Below are 21,386 nucleotides of genomic sequence, written 5' to 3'. Positions count from 1 at the left end.
CTAGGTGAAGTCGAGTGACAAAAAATGAACTGCAGCCAAAAAGATCGGCACTGGCAAAAACAAAGAGCGTGCCACATTTTAAACAAGGTTCTCACGGACAGACATCTTCAACAGGATAAGAGAAAATTAAAGGTCAGGACACAACCAAGAAACTGCTGACAGTGAAAGGCAGTGAGACAAGTGGAAATATCCTGAAAGAACTGGAACCCACCTACTTCATGCTTTAAAAGAACCACAGGAGGGGAGAGAAGATTAGGAAGGTCCCCTAGAGTCTCTCCTCCCATTTCCAACTACCTTGAGCAAAAAGGGAAGGAAACAGATCCACCCCCCACCCCCATAGCTGAATAAAAACTTCAGTAACAGGGTTTATATTTCAAATATCAGAAAAGACTAATTGAATCTTAAAACACTAAATCATTAGTATTCATCAATTTATCATCAACTTCCATAACTCAAGAAACCCTAAAAGTCTTACTCAGGTAAGGCTATATATTGGAGTATAGAGACAGTAAACTAGCTATCAGAGCATCCGTAGTTCAGTGTACAGTTATTTTTTATTTACACTTGGTAAGTAGTATAAGTATATTCGGTAGTGATTAAAAACAAACAATAAACTTTTTTAATAAGACGAATGACAAAAGCTAGAGTAGAGACTTTGCCAATCTGAAATGAAACCCTTATTTTCTCCTTCTCTTGGGAACCAGAAAAATACATGCAAACTCTTTTTATGGCAGGAATGCAACAGATGTTTGCTGAATGAATGAATTTGCCCTTCTCATTCCTACTGCCCAGGACTTTGGTCTTGGACTTCCTCACTCTGTAATAAATTGAGTCATTCCTTCAGTAAACAGACCTGAGGCTCGTTGGTTCTACCTGACATTTATTTTGACTAAGCAAATGTGTTTTGCTTTATCTTACTTTCAGTTTCTTGATATATTTTATATGACTGGAATTACAAATAACGGCTAAATTACTGATTATTAGCCTTAAATTAATAATCCTTAAAGGCCTACTGAAAGTTGGCTTAGTGTATCCTTTTAGTTCTCTGGCCTTGATTTTTTTTTAAGTGAAAATATTTTGATATTCTCATTTCTCTTTCCCTCCAAGTTATTAAAAAAAAACAAAATCTGCTTTAGAGATGTAGTTTTAAACAAAAAGGAGTTCCCTAGTAGCCTAGTAGCTAAGGATTTGGCATTGTTTCCCTGCTGTGGCTTGAGTTCAATCCCTGGCTGGGGAACCTCCTCATGGCGCAGGCACAGCCAAAAAAGACAACCCAAAATAAAAAAAGAATATGATGTTATATATCTAGCAGCTTGCCATGGAAAGTAAAATGAGCCATGACCTGAACACTGAGATCTATACTGATGTTTTTTTCTTTTTTGGCCACACCCACAGGATGAGCAAGTTGCCAGGCCAGGGATTGAACGTGTGCCACAGCAGTGACAGGAGCCGATGCAGTGACTCACCTGGATCCTTAACCAGATGAGCCACAAGAGAACTCCTATACTAATTTTATAGGTTTATCATCACTAGAAATAAATCTTAATACCAAGTCTCTCTGAAAAAAAAGCTATTAGCAAATTATTTTAGTAAAAGAAAGCTTAATTCAAAGTAGGTCAATCTGGAGATTTAATAATTTAAATGATCAAAGGCATTTTACTGCAGAAGAGCCTCATTTGTAAGGCAATGCTATAGACTGGATAACAGGCACACTTTTTCAGCTAAGCCCCTCTGGGCATAGAGTGGAGCAGTATTTTTCAATCTCTAGGGAACAAAAAATACATTCTAAAACTCACTCGAAAAATCCGGAGTTCCCGTCGTGGCGCAGCAAAAACAAATTGACTAGGAACATGAGGTTGTGGGTTGGATCCCTGGCCTTGCTCAGTGCGTTAAGGATCCAGTCTTGCCATGAGCTGTGGTGTAGATCACAGACTTGGCTCAGATCTGATGTTGCTGTGGTTATGGTGTAGGCCAGCAGCAGCAGCTCCAGCTTAACCCCTGGCCTGGGAACTTCCACATGCTGCAGGTGAGGCCCAAAAAAGCAAAAAATAAAACTCACCCCAAAAATCTGATGGACTAAGAATAAGAAAATGTTCTATATGGAATAGTTTAGGTTCATTTTGACCAAGGTCAAAGAAATAAACTATATTAACATGATATTTGGAAAATAATTATGACTATTTGATATAACTTGTAAGTAAAGACAGATTTTTGCATATACACACATATATGCATACATGTATTTGTGTATACAAATTATAGATAGCAAAATTACTTTCTTAAAGTCTTAGAAGTTATATTTAGGACAAAAAATTCTGATGGAATCACTAGCATTTGGGTTCCAAGTTTCATCATTCTCATCTCCACCATATCCAGGTACTGCCTACCATCTTCATTTCTGAATCTCCCCAAAGGAGAAAAAGCCTGCTCGAACCTATTTGAAGAAAAATTGGCAGTACTTTCTACATTTTATTACTTTGGATTATAAGAATTATACAAAGCTGTATAAAACTCTACTTTGAGCACATAAGAAAAGATGCTCAAATAAAAAGAGAAAAAAAGGCTGGGAAAGAAATTATGTCATTAGTTGAATACTATGTAAAATACAGTAATGCAAACAATAGTATTCTACTAAAATTTAAGAAAATATTTGTCTTCAGGATACTCTGGGCTAAAGATGTCAAAGAGTTTCCCATCTTTCATTTGTTTCATTTACAATCAAAATGATAAAAGCAGAAAGATGATTCCATGAACTCTGTCACAGTCAAAGCTAAACAATTTTCATGGTACAACAATTTTATCTAATCCCTTCTGGAGCTAAAAAACTGGAAAGGCATAGGAAATACCGAGGCAATTGTTGGTATTACAAGAGCACTCTAAACATGTATTACTTCCTATTCCCTGTTCACATTTCCCCTTCTATTTACATTTTCTTTTTTTCTCTCATTTTTCCACACTTCACCTTCTCATTTCAGTAGCACCAATACTCCATTTATGTTCAAGAAAGCCTAGTTTACAAAGCATTCTCACATAAAATAACATGCATTTTCATACTCTATGTGATATTATTTTTAACTTACAGAAAAAAAGGTAGGAGTTCCCCTTGTGGCTCAGTGGTAACAAACCAGACTAGTGTATCCATGAGGACACTGGTTTGAGCCCTGGTCCTGCTCAGTGGGTTAAGGACCAGGCATTGTTGGGAGTTGTGGTATGGGTCACAGACATGGCTCGGATTTGGCATTGCTGTGGCTATGGTATAGGCAGGGCAGCTGTAGCTCTGATTCGACCCCTAGCCTGGGAACTTCCATATGCCACTGGTACGGCCCTAAAAAAACATCAAAAAGAAAAGATAGAGCTCAAAAACATTAAAGAGTTAGCCAAGTTTATAAAATTTGGAAATAACCAATGTAGAAGTCAAGTTTTTTTACTTCAAAGTTACTGCTCTTCGGTGCCACTGGTTGCCACTGCTATGGCATAGGTTAGATCCTTGGTTTGGGAACTTCCGCATGCCATGGGTGTGGCCAAAAAAGAAAAAAACAAAAACAAAAAAACAAAGTTACTGCTTTTATACATTAACACAGGTGTCCCTCAAGATTACTTGGTATTGAAAACCAGAAAGGTATTAATTTCTAGTAAGACTTTTATTTTTAAATCATGTGCTAGTAATCCTAAACTATAAAAATGTTACTTTTAACTATTTCTTTTTTTACCCAAATTCTTCCTGTATACTCTACTTTTCAAAATAATAGTGCTGTTTGCTCAGTTATTCTATCCCTTCTAAACAATTTTTTAAACAGAGCATTTAACTATCTAGATGTCTAATCTAGCCTCAGATTAACCTTTGCTAATCTTTCACTTTTCTGAGGAGTAATGATTTGCTCTAAATTAAAGAGCAATCAGCAAACTTAATTGGACTCTAGATGTCTTACATTACAATGGAAATTTTATAAAGCAAAAGTCATCATGACGATTTTTGAAATAATTTACACCATATGTTAATTGAGGCCAGAGATGTGGATTCAAATCATATGACTGAGGCTAAAAGACAATTTAAAAAAAAAAAGAAAAGAAAAGAAGGAAGGGGTAGGGAAAGGGAAGAGTAGAGAAGAGCAAAGCTCATTTTTCTCCCCATGTATCCTAAATACCCTGGGAGCCACTGAGGATACTCATGGGGAGGTACCAGGATTCCCTATTAATGAAATTTTGCACAGTAGTAAAGGAATAGAAGGAAGACAAAGAACTGAGGGAAAGAACAAGCTCAAACTGGAGGCCCCTTCTCTTCCTGTTTTCAAAATGTTGTTCAAGTACTATCTTCATTCAAAAAACTTGAAGCTTTTACTTAACAATCACTAACTCCAACAAAGATCTGCATAATCAAAATGTCTGGGAGTCGAGCCTATTAATTTTCATTTTAGAGAGTTCCCGTTGCAGCGCAGCAGAAATGAATCCAACTGGGAACCATGAGGTTGTAGGTTCAATCCCTGCCCTCATTCAGTGGGTTAAGGATCTGACATTGCTATATGGCTGTGGCGTAGGCCAGCAGCAACAGCTCCGATCAGATCCCTAGCCTGGGAACCTCCATATGCTGTGGGTGTGGCTCTAAAAAGTCAAAAGACAAAAAAAAAAGTTCATTTTAACAAGCCTATGGGTTATTCTTTTTTTTTTTTTCCCACTGTACAGCAAGGGGGTCAGGTTATCCTTACATGTATACATTACAATTACATTTTTTCCCCCACCCTTTGTACCTATGGGTTATTCTTAAACTCTCTCAAGTCTGAAACTCTTCCCTTACTCATGAACCTCTTCAATCGTTAAGCAGTCATGCTACCAGCCTGAATTCTGTCTGCTCTGTCAAAGGCCTTAATGTGGCAAATACTGCTTCAAGTATTGATATTAAGAGAGAAATGCTGTGCCCTACATAGTTCATTTTGTCCTCTGACTTAAAACTTACCACTATTTTTTTAAAAGACTAATATTGAAGGCATGGAGGTGGGGATGAAGGAGTGAGACAGAAGATAGGAAATTACACAAAGAAATTATGTTTGGAAAAAAGAACATCTGTAAATTAATACACTATTAAGTACTAATATATATACTTTTTTTCATTCATTTGTAAGTGATTAGTCATTAATTTGTATATGCCATTTAGGAAAAACTGATTATGAAAAACAGAAGTATTAATAAGTTTTCTTTAACGAAGAAGAGAGTAGAAAGAAAAATGCATATATCCTATTTTTATAATACTAGGCTTACCTTATTTAAGCCTTTTAAAAAGCAATTCTCATGAATTAAGACTAAAAAAATGGATTTTAAAGAAAAGATTACCATTTGGTGCAGTGGGAGGTGACCAGATGCCGTAATATTTTGGCAAATATTTTCGTAGCTCTAAAAGAACACTGTCGGTACAGTCAGCAGCATAAACCTGAAACAAAAAGAAATATAACATGCGCACATTAGTTTTTTATAATGCTTTATAACTACCCCTTACATTTCTCAAATAAAATATTACTGCTAGGAATTCCTATTGTGGCTCAGTTGGTTAAGAACTTGACTAGTATCCACGAGGATGGGGGTTCAATCCCTGGCCTTTGCTCAGTGGGTTAAAGGATTCAGTGTTGCTGCAAGCTGCAGTGTAGGTCACAGATACAGCTCGGATCTGCTGTTGCCGTGGCTGTGGTATAGGTGGGCAGGTATGGCTCAAATTCGACCCCTAGCCTTCATATGCTGTGGGTGCAGCCCTAAAGACAAAACAAAACAGCACTGATGAATTATAATTTATCTGGTATGAGTCTTCATTGGAAGCAAACCTGGAATAAGCAAAATAAATAAATTTTTTAAAATTACTATGTTTCCAATGAAAAACTACATATTACTTGGAGCACAGTCTTCTTGGTTATCTAAATCTAGCTTTTCACTGTCCTTGAACTATTTCACAACAAAGTAAGTTATAGGTAACTCTTAGCAAATGCAAAAGAATTCTTTTTTTTATGATTTTTATTGTTTCCATTATGGCTGATTTACAGTGCTCTGTCAATTTCTACTGTGCAGCAAAGTGACCCAGTCATACATATACATTCTTTTTCTCACATTATCCTCCATCATGTTCCATCATAAGTGACTAGACGTAGTTCCCTATGCTATGCAGCAGGATCTCATTGGCAAAAGAATTTTTTGATAGACATGTCAATATTTTCTGGCCAAAGGAGGTTCAACTGACTTCCCTCCAAACCCCATGGAAGGGAAGAGTTTATAGCGTTGTTATATACACTTCAACTTGTCTTATGCCATATAAATTTATGCTTCTTTGACTTCTCTTTTGAATCACTTTTAACATCTGCCCAGCTCCATATTAACTAATGAGTTTAACAAAATCTTTCCCATGTATTTATTTTATATATGTAAGGAAACTGTGATTTTTTTCCTTTGTAAAAAGCATTATTTAATTCTAACTATTATTTAATTATTTAATTCTAACTATTAAGTCAAATAGTTAGAATTATTTAATTCTAGAATTATTTAATTCTAACTATTAAGTCTAACTATTGCTCATTTAACTTTTTGATTTATAACCAGTAATAATTCTTGCAAATACTAGAAATGCCCAGATATTCTAGAACTAGATTCTCAATTCTTTTCCTAGAAGAAAATATTTTTGTATAAAAAACACCTTGCAAGATATCTTATCCATTAACTCTCACCAAATAGCTCTCTCTACCTAATTATCCAAAACCATTTAAAGTTTACTCATGTAAAATGTTTATTAAATCTCAATCTCAGAATTTTAATTATCTACATCAAACCATATTCATACCTAGTAGTTACAACATAATTCTACAGAATAAACTCAAGTATGGCAGAAACTCACCAAATATCCATGTGACATATTGTATTTCCCAGCTTACCCTACTGAAATGTGAGCAGAAGTGATATTAGTCACTTCTGGGCCAAGGTAATTACGAGAGTAGAGTGACCTTTTCATCCCTCTCCTCCTGGCACAATGACAGTGAGGGTAAAGAGTGTTCATGATGACCTAAGGAGATGGAGGAACCAAGTATATCTCTACATACTTACCTGAAGAAGTCCATGATATATTTATAAATGAAACAATAAAAGAACTGGGAGAGTAGAAAAATAAAATTTCTCTTCTTTTTAAATATTTTTTTTTTTAAGTAGAAGACTGGTAATTACTGCAACATGCAAACAAGAAAACCTAAAAAACTTTCTACATAGAAAGGTAGGATAAAATATGATATTTTCTTAGCTGCATAGCTGGGGTCCCAAGATTAAAAAGGAAATTTATAGGTATCTAAAATAAAGAGGAAACCCAAAGTGTTAAGCTGAGCAGTGATGTTTGGGCTCAGACAGGTCCACTCTGAACACTTGAACCAAAGTTCTCTGAACTTAGGAACCAGGCATAGATAAGGACAGAGCTATTATACTGAAACAGAGAGTAAACAGAGAATGCTGTTCGGAATTCCCATAGTGGTGCAGCAGAAATGAATCTGACCAGGAACCATGAGGTTGCAGGTTTGATCCCTGGCCTCACTCAGTGGGTTAAGGATCCAGTGTTGCCCTGAGCTGTTGTGTAGGCCACAGACACGGCTCAGATCCCGTGTTGTTGTGGCTATGGCGTAGGCTGGCAGCTATGGCTCCTATTGAACCCCTAGCCTAGGAACCTCCATATGCAGTAGGTGTGGCCCTAAACAGCAAAAAAAAAAAAAAAAAAAAAAAAAGGAAAGAAAGAAAAAAGAATGGTGTTCACCAAGCTGAGAGAGAAAAAGAGAAAAGAAACAAAACAAACAAAAAACAACCCCACAAAAACAGTACTTACTAGGAATAAAAAGGGAGTTCATAACTAGACTAGCATCCTAGGATGAATTTTGTCAGGTTATTAAATACATAAAACTATAGTCTATATTTTATCATCACATTAACAAAGGAAAAAAAAAATCAAAGCATTTAAGAAACCGAACTATTAGTTAAAAAATACATCCTTTTCCCAAAAAGGAATGAGAATAAAAAAAAGATGGGAAGGATGCAAAGGAGGAAAAGAAGAAAGAAAAAGAGACAGACAATCTACAGGCTGCTCTGATGAATTTATAGGTAAATTCTAACAACCCTTTAAGGAACAAAATCCTTATTTGATACAAATTCTGCCATAAAGAAGAAAAAGAAATCTCTCATTTTATAAAATTGAAAGAAACTTATTATCAAAACCAGAAAAGGGAGTTCTAGTCATGGCTCAGGGAAACTGAATCTGACTAGCATCCATAAGGATGCAGGTTCGATCCCTGGCTTCACTCAGTGGGTTAAGGATATGGACTTGCCATGAGCTGTGGTGTAGGTGGCAGACGTGGCTCAGATCCCTTGGATAGGTCAGCGGCTACAGCTCCTATTCAGCCCCTAGCCTGGGAACCTCCATATGCCACAGGTGTGGCCCTAAAGACAAAAGACAACAACAACAACAAAGAAAAGGATACTATGTGAATAAAATACTAGTTCAATCTTACTTATGAGCATAGCTGGAAAAAATCTTAAAACACCAGCAAACAAAAATCTAGTAACACATATTTATTTATTTTTTAAAAGTCCAAGTAGGTTTTATTTTGAAAATGAAAGGTAATGTTAGAAATCTACTATGGTATTTATCACACTAAAAGTCTAAAAAAGGAAACTCATATGACCATTTCAGTAGATAAAGAAATGGGCGCTGAAAAATATCCAATACCCAATGTATTTTGAATTCTTAAAAATAGAAAGGATATTGTATATCTTCCCCCTCCCCAAGAAGCTGATCTGAATCATCAGGGGTTCCCTGCCTTCTTGCCATTGTTTCTTACTGGTACAAGAGAATGGAGGGCAGAAGAGTAGAGGTCAGTTATTTTGTTCTCTAGTTCCCTCCTTATCAGTTCAGGTCTTCTCATAAAGTTCCAGTAACCACACCCTCTCCTTGTCTGATCAAGCCCAGGGATGGTACAGCATATCTCTGGCAGGTGGCCTTAAATTCTGACCACACCTTTGTAAAGATTCCTTGACAGAATCTCGACTCACACAGAAAGCAAGTTCCTTAACCTGGGAAGAAATACTTCTCAAAAACTTACAGTCATACAATGGAGTAATGTTAGAAGCACTTCTGCTAAATGAGAGGAAGATGCCCCCACCATTGCTTCAATTCAGCACTGAACTAGAAGTCCCTGACAGGAGCATGTGGATTCTGAGGCAGTGGGAGCACTCGTTGGCATCTTGGAGCACTGAAACAAAGGTTCAATCCCCAGCCCGGCTGCAGCTGTGGCTCAGGTAGCAGCTATAACTTGGACCTGATCCCTAGCCCAAGAACTCCATTGTGCCTCCAGACAGCCAAAAAAAGAAAAAGAAAAAAAAAAGGAAAAAGAAAAAGACCAACAAAACCTCTCATCATAGAAGATAGAACTATCTATAGGGAAAACTATTAGAAGTGTTAGAGATCTAAAATAAATACGATAAGAGTCTGGCAAGATTACTATATGTAAGAATACTATACAAAATCTATTTCATTCTTAAATATAAGAATCTTTTTCTGGAGTTCCCGTTGTGGCTCAGCAGTAACATATCCAACTAGTAACCATGAGGATGTGGGTTTGATCCCTGGCCTCCCTCAGTGGGTTAAGGATCTGGTGTTGCCAAAGGCTGTGGTATAGGTCACAGACAAGGCTCAGATTCTGAAGTGCTGTGGCTTTGGCACAGGCTGGCGGTTACAGCTCTGATTCCACCTCTAGCCTGGGAACTTCCATATGCCATGGGTGTGGCCATTAAAAAAGAAAGCCAAAAAAAAAAAGAATCATTTTATTCTTATATATTAGGACTCAAAAAAAAATACTGTTTATAATAAGCAAAAAAATAAGATATCTAGAATAAATACAATAAATTATGTGTAAGACTTTTACAGAATAACATAAAATACTCTCCTCAAAGAAGCAGTGTTAACAGTTAAAAGCATACTCTAGTCAGGCTGCCTATGTCCAAACCCTAGAGCCATCATTAATTATCTGAATGACCTTGGCCAAATTATTTAAATTAATTATGCTTTAGTGTGCATGTATATAAAATGAGGTTAATAACAATACCCAGCTTACAGGTTGCTATTAAATGAGTTAATATTGGTAAAGTATTTAGAATAGTATGAGTTGTTTTTTTGTTTTGTTTTACTTGTACCTAAATTTAAGAACTAGAGTTATAAAATTCTTAGAAGAAAACAAAAGCATTAACCTTCATGACCTTAAATATGACACCAAAAGTCTATGCTTTAAAGGACACTAACAAGAAAAGTGAAAAGATGGAGTTCCCGTCACGGCACAGTGGTTAACGAATCTGAGTAGGAACCATGAGGTTTCGGGTTCGATCCCTGGCCTTGCTCAGTGGGTTAAGGATGTGACATTGCCATGAGCCGTGTGTAGGTCGCAGACGCAGCTCGGATCCTGTGTTGCTGTGGCTCTGGTGTAGGCCAGTGGCTATGGCTCTGATTCGACCCCTAGCCTGGGAACCTCCATATGCCATGGGAGCGGCCCTAGAAAAAGCAAAAAGACAAAAAAAAAAAGAAAAAAAAAGAGAGAATTAGAAATAGGTACTCAAACAAATACTTACATATGAATGTTCATAACAGAACTATCAACAAAAGCCAAAAGATGGAAAGAACCCAAAAGTCCTTCAAAAAGTGGTATATAAGTATAATGGAGTACTATTCAGCCATAAAAAGGAATAAAGTACTAAGGTAACTATGAACCTTAAATACATTATGCTCAACAAAACAGGCTAGACACAGAAAGTCATATATTCAAAAACTCCATTTGTGTGAAATATCCTGAATAGTAAGTCCACAGAAAGCAGACTGGTGCTTGGCAGGGACTAGGGGGAAGAAGAATAGGGCATCGTAGCTTAACAGGTAAAGGGTTTTCTTTTGTGTGATGAAAATGTTTTGTATCTAGATGGAGGTGGTGGTTTGAAAACATTGTGAATGTTCTAAAAAGTATTCCTAGTAATAGGTATAATTAGATGTTAAGGGTACCCCTTCCCTGCTACCGTCCTTTGGAGTTTCACAGTACCCATCAGCACACTGAAGGCTCTAAGAAATCACGTGGTAAAAAAAATACTCATTTAAATACTGAGCATTTCTGAGAAATACAGCATCTCTCAGCCAAGTGTTTTTCAAAATGTAGGTCACAATCCATTAATTGAAATCAATTAAGTAGATCAAAATAAGGATCTTTTAAAGTAAAATAGAAAAACACTAGACTGCATCAGTAAAGATAAGTGTTTTATGTCTTGAAGCTTTTGTTTCAGTCACATACACAGTATACCAGGACATGCTGTCAAATGTATTTCTAACTGAGTCACCATCAGAAAACTATGAAAAACACTTTGAATACAACAAAACAAATCTTACCTCACTTACCATATTATAGAATTCCAGCTCTCTTGGACCCCTTGGAGGGGGCTGCAACTGTTTCAAAACTGTGCCATCTGGATGTTGCAGTATACCTAAAGAATAACAATCAGATATTTTAAAATGCTTTTAATAATGGTGTATTTTGCATCATACGATAGATTTGTTCCTGAAGTTACAGATAAATCACTTTCATAAATTTAAGCGTGTCTTTTTATTTCAGAAATTTTAACATTCAACCAAAAACCTATTTCAGTGCTCGTTACATGCAAACCAACAGAACACAAATTCTAAATAGCTTGGTTTTATTGTCTCAAACCACTACTCAGACTTTCTAATAAATACAATATATGTATAAAGTTTTATAGAAATTCTTTTTTTTTTTTTTTTTTTTTTTTGTCTTTTTGCTTTTTCTAGGGCCACTCCTGTGGCATATGGAGGTTCCCAGGCTAGGAGTCTAATCAGAGCTGTAGCCGCGGGCCTACACCAGAGCCACAGCAACTCGGGATCTGAGCCGCATCTGCAACCTACACCACAGCTCACGGCAACGCCAGATCCTTAACTCAGTGAGCCCGCAACCTCATGGTTCCTAGTCAGATTCGTTAACCAGGAGATGTCAATTTTTTTTTTTTTCTTTTTTTGGCCACACCCTACGGCATGTGGAATTTCCTGGGCCAAGGACTAAACTCATGCCACAGCAGCAACCCAAGCCACTTCTGTGACAAGGCAGAGGCACTTCAGTGACAAGGCAGAGGCACTTCAGTGACAACCCACTTAGCCACATGGGAACTCCCAGGAGATGTTATGAAGCAAGTGAAAAGCAGTAGCATAAATTGATCCCACTTTTATAAACAAACCAAAATATGGTAACAATAGTCCTATGTGAACTCTTTAAAGTTTTTCTTATCTGTTATAAGAAAGCAACTAAAATTTTTTCCTGATTCAGACACATGCACTATATACAACTATATAGATAGTATGAGAGCACCTAGCCAATGGGAAAAGTGGGGGATGAAATCGGGCACCAAGCCTGGAGCAGGAAGGGTTACCTTTTGATAATCTACCCACTCAAAGGGGAAACCTTTTCCTAAAGTCATCACATAGGTACTAGCACTGGTCCTGTCTCTACGCCATGAAGACTCATTCCCAAGTTTATATGTTAAAATCTTGAACTTTCAAACATTGAGATTTCATAAAATGATGCTAGTTAGAACACAACAACGCTCGAATAAAGCTATTTACAACTGGTAAAATATGCCACTTGTTTCTGTTTCTTTTGGCAAGTGTCAGGAATTTTTAATCATGACTAAAATACAGAATTTAATCAACAGAGGCAGAAAGTATTAAGAGACAGCAATGGAGTTTATTTGTCTTAAGACCTAGTTACAGAATAGAAGGAATGGCAACATTAACCCACATGAGTAACATTGGTTTGGTAAGCAGTCAAAAGCTTTGAGGAGTTCAAGGAGTAGTCTAATATGGTTAAAAGTCATTGAAGAAAAACTGTTTCCAAAGGGTGGGATATTAGAGCGAGAAAGGCCTTCACTCCCATGGTAACAGACATTTTCTACAGGCTAATGAAGAATGTTAGATATAAAGAAGCCCTTGATGATGAACTGAGTTCCAGGGGTAGAAATGGAGCATTCCTAAGTGAGAAGAGAACCATGAAGCTTCCCTACCTTGGGAAAGGCACCAAGTCTATTTACAGGTGAACCTGCCTTTAGACAAATACATTTTAGCAGGCAAGCAGAAATCAGCTAGACTACAGACAACAGTGCGGGATAACAGGATGGATTAGAGACAATAACCCTAACACAAAAACAGATTGCTTGGGCCAGCAATTCTCCCACACTACTCCATACGCAAAACACCCCCTCCAAGTTTTCAGAGAAAGTCATGAGGGAGAAGATGTTAATTCTAAGCACTGCCCTAGTTAATAAATTCCAGGACCTAAAGGTAAGCCAATAGTATCCTTATACTACACCCAAATCCCTCACAGCCAAAAAACTGTCATAAGAAAAGGAAACATTTTGGAAAGCTGAGTCAATACCAAATGGATTGAATCTAACACTGCAGCCCAGAACCAGCTCAACTAAATTCTAGGGAGAATATGATTTATCAGCCCTTCACCCTAAACAGAGAAAAGGGTTTATACTCTATGCAGAGTAAAACAAAAAATAGCACACTTCACTCTCCACTGTTAAAATTAACAAAGAAACAGAAAATTTAAGTTGTGCTATGTCTACCAGAGACAGAGTTCATGTTTTTAAATATCCTGAGGGAGTTCCTGTCCTGGCTCAGTGGTTAACGAATCCGACTAAGAACCATGAGGTTGCAGTTTGAATTCCTGGCCTTGCTCAGTGGGTTGAGGATCCAGCGTTGCCGTGAGCTGTGGTGTAGGTTGCAGATGCGGCTTGGAGCCCAGCGTTGCTGTGGCTCTAGAGTAGGGCAGTGGCTACAGCTCCGATTAGACCCCTAGCCTGGGAACCTCCATATGCCGCGGGGGTGGCCCAAGAAATGGCAAAAAGACAATAAATAAATAAATAAATATCCTGAGACAACTGTAGGCCAAAATGCATTCATTAGAAAATACTATCAGAGTTCCCATCGTGGCTCAGTGGTTAACGGATCCTATTAGGAACCATGAAGTTGCGGGTTCAATCCCTGGCCTTGCTCAGTGGGTTAAGCATCCGGCATTGCCGTGAGCTGTGGTGTAGGTTGCAGATGCGGCTCAGATCCCGCGTTGCTGTGGCTCTGGAGTAGGCTGGAGGCTACAGCTCTGATTCGACCCCTAGCCTGGGAACCTCCACATGCCGCAGGGGCGGCCCAAGAAACGACAAAAAAAAAAAAAAAATACTATCAAATATTTACAGAAAAAAATACCAATCTTACCAAATTTTTTCAGAAACAGAAAAGTAGAGAATATTTCCCCACTTTATGAAACCTGTATACTCTCCATTTTTAAAAACCTCAACAAAGACTTACAAGAAAACTACAGACAATTATCTCAAATGTACAGTACAGAAGTGTTACTGAAACATCAATAAACCTAATACTGCAACACATACAGGATAATTTATCAAGACTATGTGGAATGTAAAGTTGATTTAAATATTCAAAATGAATAAATATATTGATCTCTGGGAAGACAGAGGCAAAGAACCCTGTGGTATTAGTTTTAAATGATGGTTATGAATATTAACTCTAATTTTAAGAATATGAAACTATTAATTTCTTAATCCAATCTACTGAAATGACAAACAGCAACCATACTCAAGGAGCAGTGAGTATACCTGTTGCCCAGATCTTGGTTTTTAAATACCATTTACCCCAAAAGGAACTAGGTTCTTGAAGAAAATAATGGCTCCTTCTAGGGCTGGGACAGGGAAAGTACAAGACGAACATGGGACATATTTTTATGCCACAAAGTGAGAAAATGCTTTAAAATAAAATATGAGGAAATATTAAAAAGGCACAGGAGCCAGCTTTTTTTTTTTTTTTTTTGTCTTTTTGCCATTTCTTGGGCCACCCCCGCGGCATATGGAGGTTCCCAGGCTAGGGGTCGAATCGGAGCTGCAGCTGCCAGACTACCCCAGAGCCACAGCAACACGGGATCTGAGCTGCATCTGCAATCTACACCACAGCTCATGGCAACGCCAGATCCTTAACCCACTGAGCAAGGCCAGGGATTGAACCCGCAACCTCATGGTTCCTAGTCGGATTCATTAACCACTGCGCCACGACAGGAACTCCAGGAGCCAGCTTTAATAAGCTCCCACTGCCCAAATTTGGGACAACTCGAGCCTCAAAATAAGCAGCAACATAATGGATAAGATCCATGCACTGAAGTTTGAAAAATCCATTACTCCACTCTACTAGTTAAAGGAGAAAGAGAAAGAAAGAGGGGAAATCTACATTCCTTAAAGAAGACTGCCCACTAAGAATGTAACAGGAGTAAGAGTTCAAATACTACCATTTTCCAACAAACAGTAATAAGTGAGTTGGTCATATATTGTCAATGGATGCTTATAATATTCGGTGACACCTTTGATGAGAAATAGGATATTTAACAGTCTCAAAATATTCCTCTCAGGAGTTCCCGTCATGGCTCAGTGGTTAACGAATCCGACTAGGAACCACATAAAGTTGCAGGTTCGATCCCTGGCCTTGCTCAACAGGTTAAGGATCCACCATTGCTGTGAGCTGTGGTGTAGGTCACAGATGCGGCTCGGATCCCGAGTTGCTATGGCTCTGGTGTAGGCCGGCAGCTACAGCTCCAATTAGACCCCTAGCCTGGGAACCTCCATACGCCACGGATGCGGCCCTTAAAAAAATAAAAAAGACTAAAAAATATATATTCCTCTCATATTATTTACTTATAATAAGAAAAGTGAAACTTTACAGTGGAAAAATCTGACAGATATCGTTAACCAGGTGGTCAAAGTTACATAACCAGTAATGCAACTGACATCCTGTGCTTTATGATATGATGCTTCAAGAAAACAACATAATTCATAAAGTATTCTTACCAAAAATGCATTCATTTGATTCTAATCATGAGGAAATAATTAGATAAACTTAAAGGATATTCTAAAAATCCATATACCTATATTCTTCATAGCTATGAAAGACAAAAAATTTTTAAACTGCCCCATGTGACTGACAGGCAACTAAATAAAGGGTCAAAAGTACTAAATGCAACATACAGTCTTAAATGGGGGAAACTGCTATAAAGAATATTGCAAGAATAATGGCAAAAGCCAAATGGTACATATTCTGGATTTGATCATTTTACCACGGTTAGGTAAGAAAATGTTATTTGTAGGAGACCACACTATTATTTAAAGGAAAGGGGTCATCATACATGCAATTTTGTCTTAAAGGGGTCTGAAAATCATTACCGTATGTGGAAAGTATTAAAGCAAATGTGGCAAAATATTAATAATAGGTAAATCCTGATGAATGGCAATTATTAGTTTACTGTACTATACTTACAATTTTTTTGTAAGTTTGAAATCCCTCCCACACACACACACAAAAGGCAATACAATTTGTAGTAGTATCAAATACACAGGGAAAATCTGATGTAAAACCTTTACACTACGAAACCAGGTTTCTTGGGAAAATGACAAGTTAAAATCTAAATGGAAATAGAAAATGCTAGAAATAGTCAAAATAATCTTGAAAAAGTAGGATGTTTATTCTACTGTACATCAAGACATTATAAAGCCAGCTTAAATAATGATAGTGAGGTATTATTGCTAGGATAAACAAACCAGTGAAAATAAATAAAAGTCCAAAAGCAAATTCAGGAAACTGACTGAAAGAAGTGGGGTATAAATGCACAAGAGTACAAATGAGCTGTATAAAGGAATGAGGAAGCATTCTATGAACTGATCACACTCATTTCTAGGATATAATGTTAACTTTCAAAAGCAAAGGACATAACAGTGTATATATAGCACACTACTTTTTGTGTCAGAAAGAAAGAGAAATGGGAAAAATTACAGAGATTTGCTTATTTATGAAACAAGAAACTCAGAAAGGATGTATCAGAAAACAGTGAAACTGGTTACCTACAAGGGATGCTGAGAAATGGGGTAGAGAGGTAGGGAACAGAGTGACACTCCTGATATAGCTTTCTATAAAGTTTTGACTTTGGGGAAACATGTTAATTTTATAAGAATTCAAAAATGTATCACTGAAGGATGGGAATTGAATTTAAATAGAAACAAATTAAACCAACTACATTTCAAATGAACAATATTACTGTGAAGGTAAAAACAACAAAATCCCAATCCAAATCATTTTTGAAGTTTCCAAACACGTACCCTCAGAAAAAGGGAATCTCATCTTGAATTCTTTATTCTAGGTTTGTTTTCTACAGCAGTATAGGTATAGAAATACTGAAGATTATAGGATTAAGCAAAATCATAATAATGACTACTACTACTAATTATAATAATGGTGGGAGTCAGGTCTTCATTGAGGTAAATGGGAAACACAAATTTAGAATGAGTAAAGGGAAAGAGCTCTGTGGAACTGGAATGAAACAAGGTATCAGTATGCAATTATTATTTCTTAAATATTTACACTTTTCCATTGATAAAACCTGAAAGCAATGACACCACAGTAGAAATGAGCAAACTTGCACCCAGATCTTGGTTTCTAAATACCATTCCCCACTGAAAATGAACCAGGGCTCCTTGGAGAAATGGCTGATTCCAGAGCCGGGACCAGGGAAGGCATGAGATGAGTCAAAAATAGCTTGTGACAGAAAGGAAGGAAGTTTTCCCACTGAGCAAATCTGGGACAATTTGATCAAGAAAATAAACAAGTTCTGTAATGGTGTATGACACTTTACAAAATCAATGGGTTTGAGGGTTTGGGATTGGCAATATGCACACTACTGTATATGAAATGGATGGTCAACAGAGACCTGCTGTATAGCAAAGGGAACTCTACTCAATATTCTCTGGTAAGTTATATGGGAAAAGAATCTGAAAAAGAATGGATATGTGAATATGTATAAATGATCACTTTGTTGTACAGCAGAAATTAACACAATATTATAAATCAACCATACTTCAGTGAAACTTTTAAAAAATGAAAAAAAATTGAAAAGGGAAAGCAAAAAAGACTCAAGGTTATCTTTGCAGGTATTATTAGAAGTAAAAAAAAAAATTGACCTGATATATGCCAAATTAAAAAAAAAAGAATCCATGACTTCAAACTAATCACAAAACATATACACACACACACGAGTAATGAGGGGTTATTTTTTCTAGTTTTTAAAATTTATTGAAGTATAGTTGGTTTACAATGTGTATTTCTTTTTATTGAAGTATTGCTGATTTATAATACTGTATTAGCTTTAGGTGTGCAACAGTTTTTGATATTTTCATAGATTATATTCCAAAGTTATAAAATATTGACTACATTCTCTGTGTTGTATATTATATCCTTGTAACTTATTTTATATCTTGCAGTTTATACCTTTTAATCCCATTCACCTATTTTGCTCTGCCCCACTGCCCCTCCCCCCTAGTAACTATTAGTTTGCTCTCTGTATCTGTGAGCGGAGGGCTATTATTAAATAGAATGCTGTTAAAATAGAGGGAGTGGAGGAGTTCCTGTCTTGGCGCAGTGGAAATTAATCCGAATCCAACTAGGAACCATGAGGTTGCGAGTTTGATCCCTGGCCTCACTCAGTGGATTAAGGATACGGCATTGCCGTGAGCTGTGGTGTATGTCGAAGACATGACTGGGATCCCGTGTTGCTGCGGCTCTGGCGTAGGATGGCAGCTACAGCTCTGATTAGACCCCGAGCCTGGGAACCTCCATATGCCACTAGCGTGGCTCTAAAAGACAAAAAAAGAAAAAAAAAAAAAAAAAAAAAAAAAAAAAAGGACAAAATAAAATAGAGGGAGTAGTAGAATTGTAAAAAATCACAATTTTTCAACTATCACAGTAAAGACTTCTTCAGGCAAGAATCATCACCAGATTTCTAATCTAGGGGTGAAGTACAAGGATCCTGATATCTCTATGCTCTTGAATTAGCTCTTCATAAACAGCATATTATTGTAAGGGGGAAAATACTAACTGTATACTAGAGAAGACAGACCACACTTGGACCAGATGATCAAATTAGTATCCCTAATAATGGGCAGATAGATTAGTGTGGATTTCCAGATGTGATACCCTAAGAAGGACAATCACTTGTATGATGTTCTAGACAGAAATACAGCACCTGAATTTCATCAAAAAACCCATCAGAAATCCAAATTAGGAGTTCCCTTTGTGCCTTAGTGGGTAAAGAACCCAACCAGTATCCATGAGGACATGGGTTCGATCTCTGGCGTCGCTCAGTAGGTTAATGATCTGGCGTTGCCATGAGCTGTGGTGTATGTGGTCAGATGTGGTTCGGATCTGGTGTTGCTCTGGCTATGGCTTAGGCCTCAGCTGAAGCTTGGATTTGACCACAAACCTGGGAACTTCCCTTTGCTGCAGGTGCGGCCATGAAAAAAAAAGGAAAAAGAAAAAAGAAATGCAAATTAAACAATATTTTATAAAATAAGTAGTCTGTACTCTTCAAAAATGGTATCATAAAAAACAAAGAAAGGCTGAAAAAGTTACAAATTAAAGAATTCTAAGAGACATGACAACTAAATGCACTAAATGACCCTGGACTACATCCTATGCCCCCCCCCCAAATACAATAAAAGGAATTACTGGAACAGCTGACAAAATTAGAATATGAACTACAGATTAAAGCACTGTATCACTGTAAATTTTTCCATATTTGATAAATGTGCTATGGTTACAAAAATAAAAACTAAAGTACACTAAGAAATACACACTGAGGTCTTACTATGTAAAGGAGTTTGATGTATGCTACCTATTATCAAATAGTTCAGGAAAAATAAATAATACATATATAGAGAGAGACAAACAAATTCGGCAAAAGGTTAAGTTCCCTGTACTGCTCTTGCAACTTTTCTGTAAAGTTGAAATTACTTTAGGTCAATTATTATCAGAAGATAGCTAATATACCAGTAAGCCAAAATAGTTGAGTTTTTCCCAAAAAAAAGTCAGTTTAAATTCTTCTTTTCTTCAAAGACTATCTATCTCATTTCTACATCCTAAGTTAGATTAGGATACAAATACCGTATTTCAACTATTTGTTTAAAATTCCAAGTACTTTTTTTTTAATTTTTTTTTTATTTTCCCACTGTACAGCAAGGGGGTCAGGTTATCCTTACATGTATACATTGCAATTACAGTTTTTCCCCCACCCTTTCTTCTGTTGCAACATGAGTATCTAGACATAGTTCTCGATGCTATTCAGCAGGATCTCCTTGTAAATCTATTCTAGGTTGTGTCTGATAAGCCCAAGCTCCCGATCCCTCTCACTCCCTCCCCCTCCCATCAGGCAACCACAAGTACTTTTGAAATAAATTAATGGTACATGTTAAATGCTAAAACAAAAAAGATTTTTGGAGCTCCCTTGTGGTGTAGTGGGTTAAGGATCCAACACCGTCACAGCAATGGCTCAGCTCGCTACTGTGACACAGGTTCAATCCCTGCTCCAAGAACTTCCACATGCCACAGGTACATCCAAATAAATAAATAAATATTTTATGCTTTGGCAAGCTTTGGGAATTTAAATTGATACTGATTACACTTTTGTGAAACATTTCTATAGATAAGGTTGTAAAATGTGAGGTATATGAAAATGTACAAGAGTGTTTATTATTTATAACAGCAAGAAAATGGTGACAATCTAAAATTCATCACCAGAGGAATAGTTATGATATATCCACACTATAAAATACAAGTTTTTAAAAGAATAAAGTATATCATAAGCACAAAAATGATATACTATAGAACACAGAACAAAAGAAAAAAACATGCTGATATACTTGTACAAAAAAATCAGAAGTACATTAACAAGTTTAAGTATGTGCCCAGAAACAAAGGCTTGAAAGGAGGGACCAGAAATAGTAGTTACCAGTGTTGGTGATTGCACTGGGAGAGGGAGAATAGGGAAAAGTACTGCTACACTGTTTTGAGTTTTTTCCCTAAAGATCAGGTACAATTTACAGTCTTAAAAAAACAAATATTTATATTCTTAAAATAAGATTTAAATAAACTCTGATGAAATGATTTCAGGAGTTCCCATTGTGGCTCAGTGGTTAATGAATCCGACTAGGAACCATGAGGTTGCAGGTTCAATCCCTGCCCTTGCTCAGAGGGTTAAGGATCCAGCATTGCTGTGGTGTAGGTTGCAGACGTGGCTAAGATCCCGTGCTGCTGTGGCTCTGGCATAGGCCAGTGGCTACAGCTCTGATTAGACCCCTAACCTGGGAACCTCCATATGCCGCGGGAGTGGCCCTAGAAACGGCAAAAAAAAAAAAAAAAAAATGAATTCACTGAAGAACATAAAATATATCTGATATCCAAACTA

At 37.0% G+C, this 21,386-nt stretch overlaps 1 protein-coding gene across 11 annotated transcripts in view; it reads right to left on the bottom strand.

The window, feature by feature from the left end:
• Positions 1 to 21,386, bottom strand: part of IPMK (inositol polyphosphate multikinase) — a 45,653-nt gene that overhangs the window by 20,725 nt on the left and 3,542 nt on the right. For 4 of the 11 annotated variants that reach the window (XR_014827572.1, XR_014827571.1, XR_014827567.1 and 1 more), the window contains exons 2-3: positions 11,420 to 11,514; positions 5,326 to 5,422 (exon numbers count right to left, since the gene is read on the bottom strand). Coding sequence is in view for 2 of the 11 variants with exons in the window: in XM_021073221.2 (XP_020928880.1) it covers positions 5,326 to 5,422; positions 11,420 to 11,514 (192 nt within the window). In the remaining 9 variants the exon portion in view is untranslated. Of the gene's footprint in view, positions 1 to 3,068; positions 5,423 to 11,419; positions 11,515 to 20,120; positions 21,128 to 21,386 lie in introns of those variants that run through there. The other 7 variants (XR_014827573.1, XR_014827568.1, XM_021073222.2 and 4 more) reach the window with 4 other exon arrangements.

This window comes from Sus scrofa, chromosome 14 (genome assembly GCF_054392235.1).
Source record: "Sus scrofa isolate SSC_HxYL_T2T_F1_AM1 chromosome 14, Sscrofa_HxYL_maternal_Yorkshire_Landrace_v2.0, whole genome shotgun sequence".
NCBI classification, from domain to species: Eukaryota; Metazoa; Chordata; class Mammalia; order Artiodactyla; family Suidae; genus Sus; species Sus scrofa.
The sequence above is the reverse complement of the archived record's forward strand: the minus strand, read 5'-3'. Positions and strand labels throughout refer to the sequence as shown.